General features: G+C 39.6%; 1 protein-coding gene across 1 annotated transcript in view; it reads right to left on the reverse strand.

Annotated features, from left to right (window-relative positions):
* The window catches only part of mboat2a (membrane bound O-acyltransferase domain containing 2a), a 47,904-nt gene extending 37,810 nt beyond the window's left edge, over positions 1-10,094 (reverse strand). Inside the window, exon 1 of the mRNA XM_085391434.1 lies at positions 9,785-10,094. Within this exon, the coding sequence (XP_085247560.1) occupies positions 9,785-9,868 (84 nt within the window). The 5' untranslated portion in view covers positions 9,869-10,094. The remainder of the gene's footprint in view (positions 1-9,784) is intronic.
* Positions 10,095-12,228: the final 2,134 nt, after the last annotated feature.

Consider the following 12,228-nt stretch of genomic DNA (forward strand, 5'->3'; position numbering starts at 1 on the left):
TGAACACGATGAATCAAGTCCCACTTTTCAAATGACAATACAACTCGTACTTTTTTAGTCAACATTTGTGTTGACTAGTTGGAATGTACAGCCAGACAGAGGCCTGGTGAATGTGACTGTCTTCCAGTGAGGGTCAATTCGTTGTATGCCCACGTAGTACTGTGCAAAAGTCTTCAGCCACTCCTCAATGCTTTATTTTTTTGAGGAAATGGGGAAATAGGAACAACAACGTAATGAAATGTGCAAACATAGATGGAAATACAGTATATAAGGCAAGAACAGTTTGTTCAGCTTACCAATAAACTCCCCGTGGCAGGTTTTCTTTAAGTTCTTTTTTTTTTTTTTTTTTTTGTGTCCCGTTTGGATCTTTAGCCATCAGAATTGTTGTCTTAAGGCCAAGAAAGATGCCAAGCGGATTTATTTTACCAAGTGGATCATCATGGCCTTGCCATATTGGTCCATTTGATTGACCTTTATTATAATTATGAATTTATTTTATTTTCAGTTGCTACAAACGGGACAGACATGACTGGGGGATAGGACAGGGAGAGAGAATGAAAGAAAGAGAGGGAGAGAAAGAAAACCAAAGGGGAGAAGAGACGGTGAGAAGGGGGAGAAGAAAGAAAGAAAAACAAACAAAAAAAACAAAAACACCTGGGTCACCTGTATGGAGAAAAAAAACAGAAGAGAAAGCAAACAACAAAGAGCAACATAATAAAAAAAACGGCACCATCACAATAAACTAGCTAGCAGTAGATATCAGTAGATACTAAATAATAAACGATATTGTGCAGCACGCAAGATAGACAGCGTACAATGTGCTTTGAGGCACATTTGAGGCTTTAAGTTCTTTAAGTAGTCTTCGGGACTAGTTCTCCAGGACATTCAAAGCTCTTCTTTGGATCGTGGCTGCCTTTTGTTCTATTCTCTGTCAAAAATGACCTCACACAGCTTTAATAATGTTTAAGTCCGGGCTATGAAGAGGACAATATGTGACTGATCGTGTTCCATTTTGTGCTTTTTTCCAGATGGTTGCTTGGTGGATCAAGTTTGACATGATCCCCAACACCAATGGCTTAAATACAGCCTCAAACTATGAGCCTCCACTGTGTCTTACAGGTGGCTATAACCAGTGTTGTACTTCACTCTTGACCACCTCTGCACTGTAGGCGATTTGAACCACCAATCTCTCATTTGGATTCATCACCCCGCAAGACCTATCGCCACTGATTTGCAGTCCAGTTCTTGTTTAATTTGGCATACCTAAGGCTTTTTTTCTTTTTTTTTACAGTTTACCTTACTTTCTTGGCATTATTGTCCCACTGAGACCAATAATGATGAGGTTTTGGTCTAGATAAATCAACTTAAAAGGTTTTCCTATTTCCTAAGGACATGGAGTTTCATGTACTCTTCCTCTGCTGCCCTTGCAGGCCTGCCACTTGGCAAGAGAAAACAAACAGGTTAGGGTAAAAGGACTGGACTGAAAATGAGTAGAAAAAGCAGGCAACTTAAAATACAAGCTGGGATAACTATTGTTCAAGACTACTTTAATAAATTAAAGTCTGACTCCATAGAAGCAAAATATTAAGAAACATACAGTGCAAGACTTTTGCACAGTACTGTATATTCTCTTATTTATATTTATATTGGATGCATCTCCTTCATCTTGTTTGACGAAATGAAAAAAAACTGGCTGTGGAATGAATTTGACATTTTATTTGTCCGAGGAAGCCCTTGTATTTGATAAGCTTGCGGAGAATATGTTCAGGCGCTGCTTCATGAGTTTTAAATTTGTTTATATGGGTTAAAAAAATAAATAAAAATTTTTAAAAAATCCTTTTTTGCTGTGCACCACTGGATAAACTGACATTATCTATCATTTAATTACTTTGAGAAAACTTTCCGAAGCTGCAGTTTCCTAAAGTACAGCCTCGCTCAGTGACACCTAATAAAGTAAGACTGTGAGCTTTGCCTTCACCATCATAACCTAAAGCAGATCTTCTCAGATGAGTTTTGCTTGGTCACATAAATTCACATTCTGCAACATCAAATTTATAGAAATTTGACTAGCCTGTAATTTGAAATAGCTAAAATGAGCCCCTGAAAATATCTTCTCTGTGCCACCTATATGCTGTGCCACTCAAGTACTAAACTGGCACTCCAGGCCCGAGAGTGCAGGCTTTTTAGAAACCCAATCCACCCTCATAGCACCACACCATTACCAACAGAACTAATGAGTTAGTATAGCTGAGTCATGTGTACATCCACTTTTGTGGCAAGCACTTCAGACTGAAGAGGAGCGACAGCTGCACAGATTTCCCTCTCTTTCTCAATCTACAACCTACCTGCTTTGCTCTACCATGCAAACAGCAAAACCCATAACAACAGGCATTAGTAGATAAACTACATTACAGGATATACGGAAATCACTTGACTGTGTGTGTGTGTGTGTGTGTGTGTGACATAACAGATGCCTTGTATCACACTTGACTGATGCTTTCAGCCTAATGGCTTTGCCATTCCATGACTGCATTTATGGTTAGTAAGAAATACATCCATACCCATCAGAGTTATCACTTCAACCCTAATACAGGATGAGGTCATGGTGAATACTGAGAGTGGAAGAAAAAGGGGGGAGCTCCAAGTTTTGCTCAAAGATTACCAAAACCAGCTAACCAGTGAGTCTCCAGACAACTTAAGAATTTGGGAAAAATCACTTGAAAGGGTAAATAAAAGGGTGACTGCCACGCTATGATGATAGAACGCAGGTTTGCGCACAGTTTGTCTCTCTATAATGTAGCAGACTCAGTGAGGGAAAGAAATATATGAAAGGCAGCAGCAGAATTGTAATCGCTGTTGAAAAGAAATTAAGAATAAATGGTCCAAAACTCACAAGAGGTGCAACAAATTTAATTTTCCTAATAACATTTAATGGAACTTAATCAGGATATTATGTGGGAGAAGTACTACAAAATGCAGTTTTAGTAATTACACTGATTAAGATGTGTAAATTGGAAAGCTATGGGCTGATCCTTCCTCTATGGTCAGATCTTGTACTTCTCTGGATTTTGCTGTATGTCACACTTGTAACAGATAAGTGTCATAAACACATAATCATTACGTCTAATTGCATTTAGAGGGAGCTTGTCTGCTTGTTATTATTACTGCGTTGCCTGTTATCAGCAACTAACAACAAAGCATTCCCATATTCCCAAGGAGGAATTACACAATGCTTGTATAGTTGATAGCTAACCATAATAACGCAACAGCCACTGGCACTGTATTACAGAGAGCTAAGGGACCGAAATCAATTGAAAGGATACAACTCCCAAGAGGTCAGCCAATTAAAGACAAAGGGGAGGTAGGGAAACTCTAACAAGACCCAAGGGCTTAAAATGAAGACCAGAAGCCCCAAGGCAGGGGACTCTGGGAACTCAGTCAGTGGCAGGAGACTTTGGAGAGGAGCAAACATAGGATTTTTCAGGCAAGGCTTATCCAAGCTCTGCTATCGCTTTACTAAATGAACTGAAAGAAGCAAATGTTTGCTTTAAGGCTAATAAGAGGAACATTAAGTTCATTTTACAGGAAATCAGAGGTATCTGGAATTATTTTGAGTCCCCTTTCAAGATCCCATTTTTTTACACTATAGATGTGACTACTTTTATCTGCTTTCAAACCTCAGTTAAACGCATTTTAACCTAACCATTAAACTGAATTGTGTCACAGATCACAGGGAATTGACAGTGGATAAAAGAAAAGTGGGAGTCAAACCCTCAAGCACTGTGTGGGCTCAAAGGCCTTACAGCACAATAGCTGGGTAGGCAATCCAGCAGCAGCAACAAAAGAAAGCTTGTTATTGTGATAACAGACATGTCCGTTGACTAGGGCTGGGCCATATTATACCGTTCACGGTAATACCGGTATAAGGTTAGGCAACGATAGGAAAATGAAATATCGCGATAGAATATGAGTAAAACGCGCATGCGCAGTGCCTTTGTTTTCATACGCACATGGCCGATTGTTGAGTGAAACAGATGAACCAGAATTGGTTTGTAAAAATGGTGCAACTTCCGTGATGTGGAACTGGTTTGGTGTTTGTCTGTCAGATACACGACAAAGCACATTTTTTTGCAGAACATGCAAGCGGCCATCGTTATTGTCGTATTTGTCGGACTAAGATGCCCTTAAATCTGGGAGTAATCTAGGTCCTAAACTCCGTATACTTCAGGTCAAACGAACACTGCAGCATCACTAAGAGTTAAAAACTGTCTAAATTCTTTCATCTTTAATAAAACGATCAGCATTGCTGCTTTACCAGGTGTAACTATGAAGTTTAACTTCCAGGCATCCATGAAAACAAAATGTACTACATTTAACGGAGTTAGAAGCTAGCAGGAAGCTAGCAGAAGTTAGCTCGCTAGTTTCGCTAGTTACCTAAGCATGATATTGCATGTTCTGACTGAGAGATTTCTGAAAAAAAATCAAACGTACAGCTCTGCTATCACTTCCAACATAAATGAAGACAGAAAACTAAACAGCAGTGACGTTTGTAGGGTTACTGAAGTTGGGCTAGCTGGTATATAATGATGTGCTACGTGATCGCTAGCGACACAGCTATGTTAGCATAACATAAACAGTGAAGCTGGAGGACGAACACTAACACTTTTCCACTTATAAAAGTTAACGTTAAGGTTCCTCATGGTTAGAGACAAATGCAATCGCATGGCAGGATACTGTAAACGGACCAAACTTCAGTCAGGAGAACAACTGAGATAATCCGTCCACAATACGAGGTTAGTCGTTAGTATACTGCAACAACATGGGAATAGAGCCGCTGCCAGAGAATTCAACATTAATGAATCAATGGTACAGAATTGGAGGAAGCAAGAAGAATGAGTTTAATAAAGTTTGATTTATCTGACTGCTTTGTTTCGCTTAATGTGCCTTATAATCCCGTGCACCTAATGGTCCGAAAAATAGGTACTGCACACTGCAGTTTAATGTTGCAAAGCACCTCTTTTTAACTTCAGTGGATATTATACATGGTTATGCTCAGGATATGTCAGCCCATTTCTACTGGAAATGCCTTTTGGTTAAACTTTCAGCAAGGAATTTGCATTTGCACTGTTACATTTTTATAAAGCTTTAATGTACATAAAAACCAGCTTCTTGTTTAAGTGAAAATAAATGGAAGGTTGTCTTTTTGCGCTAGTAATGTTGTGGAGTTGTATTTTGTCTCGCATCAATTATATCGTCAGTTATATAGTTATCGCAAATTTTCAAATATATATCGTGATAAATATTTTTGGCCATATCGCCCTGCTCTACCGTTGACTGTGACAGACTGCAATCCAATATGTAGCACAAACAGAAGATTGATTCTACAGCTGGGCCTTTTGGGAGCACAGGACACAGAGCAGAGCCGCCTGTACACCGTGAGCCCCAAAGACTATATCTTTATATCAGACAGTGCACAGTGAAATTACCACTGAGCTACAAAACCTGCATGTTCACGGAATACCTCTCAGCACGGGTACAAATGCTCTGCTATTTCAAGATGAAATGACAAAGGTGAGAAATTGATACTTTTGTGGCTGAGCCATCAAATCACTGGAGACTAGAGAGAGTACTGTGTAATCCATCAGACAGTATTTCTCTGCATCACAAGGCAGGGCCACTACGGTCTACTGACACACTCACGTCTGCAATAATCAGCTGAAATCTCAAAGCTGTCTCTGAACCTGAATACATGCAAGCTCCTGCCTCCCAGCTTTAAAGGTCACTGCTTACATTAAAAACATCTCATCCAAAATCTCCACTGAATATTTGAGATCTATAAAGACCCTAAGTAAATGAGCAAAATGCCTTTTATTGGTGATGTCGTGCCAGTCGTGGCAGTGTAGCGTATGAGTGCACCACCTGCAAAACACAACATGGTACAGTTGGAAATTTCCACACTGCCATGCTCCTCTGAGACATCCCACACACCTGCACAGGTGGTAGTGCCGTCAGCCTTTTGAATGCAAGTAAACTTTATCAAGTCACATCACGTTTACCCAGAACACTGAATAGAAATGCAAAGTATATCAAGCGTGAACTATGTAAACTTAATACAACAAGATCATTGGTTACAGACACGATCACCACCCTGTAGTTTTAGCCACTAGGCCTGAGCGCTGTAAGGAAACAAAACAATAACACGCTGTAATGGCTGCATCAACCATCTGTGCATCACAAAGTTGGTATTTACTGATGTCAGTGGATGATATTTATCTGTTGCGTCACATCTTCTACTAGTTGTTGGGTTTGTGAAAAAAAAAAATCTTCATTTTGTCGGTTGAGGCACCTTTTTTTCTGATTTATGCCAAGGCAACAAGTATGACTTGTCAATTATTTATCAGTTGTTTGTCCTATACAAGACACTGTCTTATTAGACGTTAGTGCCGTGGGTCATGTGACTTATCACAGGTGATTTAAGATTGTGCCGCCCAGTGTTTCATTGTCTGCTGAAGAGCAGGTTTGCCTAAAATGTCACAACTAGATGCAATAAGTAAGAAAACCGTTGAGTCCTGTAGTGTGCAAGCTGTTCATTTTTTCCATGTTATATTTTTTCAGCTCTGCACCTGCACCGCATGATGTGCATGGATTTGTTCCCGTTTTATATTAATCAAAAAAAATTCTATTATGGCATTAGCTATCAGCTGAATTGCTTTTTTAAAGGACAGTACAGAAGTGCACAACTGGTGCACTGCAATGTAAATGCAAGACAAAGAATAGCTGCACGTACAAAAAAAGTTTATCAACTGATCTCTATTGCACTGTTGACAAGCAAGAAGGCTGTATCTGTTGTTTCACATGCATTTGGTATTGCTATCACCAGTTATTATAACTATATTAAGTTAATTCAAACATCACTTTCAGCCTACAAATGTCTAAAACAAAGGGTTAGTGCATATATACTTCATGGAGTCTCTTACTAGGCCTCCAGCTGCTGCATATTGAAACAGCTGCAGAAGGAACATCACAGCTGATGCTGCAAATTACAAAAGTCCCTTCTAGCTTCAGTGTCATCAAAAAGAGGAAAATTGAATTTGGCCATTACCGAAGTCGTTTCTGGTATGGAGTCATACATTTATAGATGGACTGCATAATTCATTCAACTGGGTTATTTTTGATTTTCTGTCACTCAGCTGAATGATGATATGGACCCAATGAGCCTTGATAACAAGCAAAGCAGCTGTGAGGTTATGTGAACTGGACATTTCAGATTGAAACTGGATCTGCGATGCCTCGACCTGTTTGTAAAAAAAAACAAAAAAACAGGACGTGCAAACATTAAATCCAAGAGATTTGATTTGATTTATTTACCCACCAGCTCTGAAAATGGCAGCTAAGGCAGCTCTGCTTAATTGTGCAAATACGTGATAGAACACCAAGTCCTAAAGGGAGTAAGAGAGAGCAATAAGTGTCCAGCATCGTCACTGAAAGTGGATATCTGAAACAAAAACTGTCTTTCATGCTTCCTGATAAAAAAAAGGATCTGTAGACCAGTCGACATAAGAAGACTGAGTAGGAGGAAGATGGGATGGGGATGATTTCTTCATGAACACTGTATCTTTAAGACTAAGTGCATCAATTTGTACTAGATATGGCACAGTTTAGGATTTTGGAATGTAATTGTGTGTAATCTTTTGAATGTAATTGTGTGTAATCTTTTCTCCTATAAAAACTCTTGAATCAGAGTAGGTGAATAGTGTTTGTGTGGGCACACAAAATGCAGTGGGAGGTCTTATTCAAAGTAGTGCCGGCATGTTACTGACAGAAGGCGGGCAGTGTGTGATGGAGAGAAAAAGAAGAGAGAAGGAAAAACAGTGTCATTTTAGATTTTACAGCTTCTGTTATAGCTCTGAGACGAGCCAGTGCCGAGGAGTCCTAACATACAGGGAGGTGCTAGACCAAAGCAGGTGTTGATGTCCACGGGACCGCACAGAGTAGAAATGGAAATGTAGGTATTTTAATGCCAAACGCTGAGGTTGAAACATGCTAAATATTGCAGGATACAAGAGAATAAAAATCTCAACAGCTTAGCATGAGATTTGGTTCCAGTCAGCTACAGATTCCTCTAATAATTCTAAAACTTATTATACAACTATTGCAATCAAAAAACAAGCAAATAAGTTTGGATCCCAGGGATGTACACTCCTTACTTCATGTGACTGAGTCCTCAACACATGACACTCCCTGCAGAAACTGGTACATTCTACGGAGGAGAAAAATAATGGCACATTCTTGTCTCCACATGTAGCTTCAACTGAGGATGAAAGACTGGTTTACTGCTTGACACAGCAAGACAAGGAGTTAAACATTGACTAAGTAGCTGTGTGCAGGGTCTGCCAATGGAGATGCAAACCACGTAGTTTATTCACAAATGACAAAATCCATGATTCTGGACACAACTATTTTGTGTAACAAAGTTACATTTTTACTTTTAAAATATGGTAAAACACTAGCACTAGTGCTTGGCTGGGGAAGCAAACATTCCCCACCAAAAACCTTCTATAATGACTTCAAGACTTGCATGTGAAGAAAAATGCATGGCATTAGGAGCATGCCACTCTAGGAGGAGAACATTTTTGGGGAACTTTTTTTATGCTTTCACAAAGTGTTATTCAGACTAGTTATGGCAAATGCCGAAAGCAATGTGGGGAATAAAAAGTAAATCGAGGTTTGATTTCAGATCACAGTTAACAAAAAGAACATTACCTGACATTGACAAGGAAGGTAGCAAGGTAGTTATTTCAGTACAAATGCACGAGATTAGAAAAGACACAAAAATGGGCCTTATCTGTCTTAGACTAGTCAGACGCTTTTACAGACAAACACACCATCTCTGCTGTCCAGAGCTTTGAAACCACCATTACAGATCATTATGGACTGATCCACCAGAGTTAGTGGGTGTGGTGCCTGTGAGTGCAGCTAAAGTGCCAATGTTTTGCACTACTTCAAGAATCTACCAGTGACAAATATACTTCAAAATAATCCACACAAGGCACAGCTATCAAAAGTTACCCAACCCGTCTCCATGCTGTTAAAAAAAATGCCCAAAGACCTGGCTTTGGGCATTGTTTTTAACAGCATGGGTCTCTCTTCTGGTGAACAACACAACACTGTCACATGTTTTCGCGGTTTGGGAATTTTTTAAAGAGGGATTCATGAGCTAAGATTCCTACAGCTATGAACCTAAAATAAAGCCTTACATCATAATCACAAGCCTGATTTTTTAAAAACAGCTCACCTTTAACTATACAGCGATAGATTTTGTATGTAAGAGTGAAAAATCAATGCAGTGGGTTAATCGTTCCTGCCTGCATACTGACTCTTTAAGGAATATTTAAGTGAAATTTAAATACATTTAAACTAGTAGACCTCAATTAGACTGGAGGACCCGATGGAATATTTAAGAGATCCCAGTTTGGAAGAGACTGGATTAGGATCTGGGCATCGAAATAAAGACACAAAGGGCATTACCGTTAGTGTAGCTTGGCTAAGAACTAGCTGATGGTGACAGTGAACCACCAACTGTGATATTTGTGTGCGTGTGCATGTGTGTGTAGTCGTTTTCAGTGAAACCGCAATGTATAAATGCTAAGCTAACGATTTGGTAGTGCGCATCACCAGCCTCTGCTAACCTCAGATCTACGGATGCTTCCTAACTGTGACAAACATGTATCGTAACGTGCCTTTCGCTTCACCGATCAATTTTTTTCTTCATCCAAACACATACCTGGTCAAGAGGGAGGTTGATAATTTCACTGAGCGGCTGCAACAGAGTGGATCCAGTGCATGATGCTGTCGTTTGGGTAGCCATGCTTGGACGGTGTCCGTAAATCCTTTCGTTTCCTTTCCTCCCCTCGGTTCACCTCGCTCCCCTAGGCTGCTGCAATGACAAATACACTGCCGCCGCCGCTGTTCCTGCCGCTGCTGCTGTTGTTGCGACGAGCTGTACTGTTGTCATCCACGGCACACACTCAACGAAGATAACACAGCCGGAACAAGAGAGTTACCCGTATGTTCTTTCTTGCAACTCGTAGTTATATATGTATTAGCTACGAGTTGCAAGAAAGAAACACGTTTGAAAACTAAACCACATTTAAGCCCCCTCTCGCCTTACACAGCATGATAATTATTTACATTGAAGAAAAGTGGCAACTCCTGTTAGGAGCACGCGCAATGTAAGTTGTCGTAAAAAAAAAATATATATCCACCGCTATTTATTCACGAGCTGAGGGTTGTTTTTGTTTTTTTGTTTGTTTGTTCTATCTAACGTTTAATATAATCTTCGTTCAATTTCATTAGCTCAAATAGGACACAGCGGTTGCTACTTTTGAAGGCTAGCGCGTGAACTATCTCGATTGTACAACACCTTTGATGACAATGACGTCGACAATGGTGTCGGTGTGGGTGGAGAGATGGCGACCCAGCCCTCCCTGACAACATTTTTTGACCCCTGTGTGCGGAGAACGTGAATCCCATTATCCAGTGCCACTGTCGTAAATCCGCATTTGGATTCGGGGTCCTCGAGGCAAATTGAATTTAAACGTGAGGGATGCTGCACGCTCCGCCCCCCTCCGTTCCACTGTCATTTACACCATTCCACACGCGAAGGGGGAGAAAAAGCATGACGTAAGGGGTGTTTTTGGTAATACTCGTTTAAGAAAAAGACAAAAACGAAGTTGGTGTAAAAAAAACAAAAAAAAAGCAAGACCTTTATCTCAAATATCAGCATTGGTCCTTTATAGCGACATTAAAAGGAGGTAAACATGACTTCAGGGGTCACCATCTGTATAACCTGAGGGTGGTTATATAAAGATTATTATATTACACTTAAGTAACTCACGGATATTTCTAACATCGAAATTATGTAATATAATGTCGCTCAAAATGTCAGTATTTGCACATTTCCTTTTTATACCTGCTAGATACTGTTTAAATGTATAGTGCCCCTATTACTTTTCACAATGTCAGTCATTATTTTCATGATGAACGTCATTGTTTTTATTTATTTTATCACTGTTGTGTATATAAACCTTTTTCCGCTTATAGATTATGATTTTTTTATTCTTTAGCCTGTGGCTGTAACAGTCATTTCCATTGCTCTATTTAATCTATCTGTTTTTTTCGATTTGAGAATGTAAGACAGGATGTTGCCTTTCACTTTCCACTGCATCATGAGGCTGAAAGGAAAACACCATTGAAGTCCATCAATCTGAAAGGTGTGCAGGTGCAGCTTTGCACGTTATGAAAATGATGTGTTTTCCCAAAGGCTTTGTATATGCCTTTTGTATATGAAAATTAGCAAACCAGAAAAGTCACACAACTAGTTTTATTCTCCGTCTGCTATCAGCACCATCTAGTGGTTCCCACTAAATTTTCCTTTTAACCTGCTTAGGTATAAAGTATCGGATATATATTTAAAATGGGATTATAAATAACTCGTTTATATTGTCACTGAAGTGTTAGTCATAGTGTGTGGTTAAGTTTTCCCTAAATAATCCAGTTATGTTTTGTTTAAAGCGGTAAAGCTGGTGTCTGCACCAGGCCTCAGTAGCCAATAGAGGGCAGCGCGTACTCATAAACAGCAGCTCATTCGCTTTTTCACTAGTCCTGCAGTATATGAAAACTTTAGGAGTCAAAGCTTATGTATAATCCCAGTATAGTAAACATATTACATTTTATTAGGTTTATAAAGACACAAAAAATACACCATGTGCTTTTTGGTCTCCAGTGCTTATTTGTATATGATTAAGTAATAAAGGTAACTTTATATATAAGAAATATTTTAATGACACTGGTACAAGGATCGGCTTGACTGAGTTAAATGCATTGCATAGCATTGATCAGATCAGACTCATTCAGCATGGCACAGCTCAGTGGACTCCTTAAGTGCCTCTTAATTAAAAGCAGGGTGATGTGTAACACAACTCTCTGATCTTTTGTTCCACCCCAACACCAAATGCATCACCTTGGCACACATAACAGCACGACAGCTGCTGTGGAGATACAGACTAGAGGCCAAATGGAGGATGAAAAGATTAAGATGTAGAGGAGCAATAAACACAGAAGACTCTCAGTTTGCCTGGTGTACGGGCAGACAGATTAGGTATACTATCACAACTTCCCGCTTCTTAGCAGGAGGGAACTGGAGTAAGAGGAAAAAGGGAGCAGAAA

This window comes from Rhamphochromis longiceps, linkage group LG19, assembly GCF_057381845.1.
Source record: "Rhamphochromis longiceps isolate RC_006_pf linkage group LG19, R_longiceps_female_GT1.1, whole genome shotgun sequence".
In the NCBI taxonomy this organism is placed as follows: Eukaryota; Metazoa; Chordata; class Actinopteri; order Cichliformes; family Cichlidae; genus Rhamphochromis; species Rhamphochromis longiceps.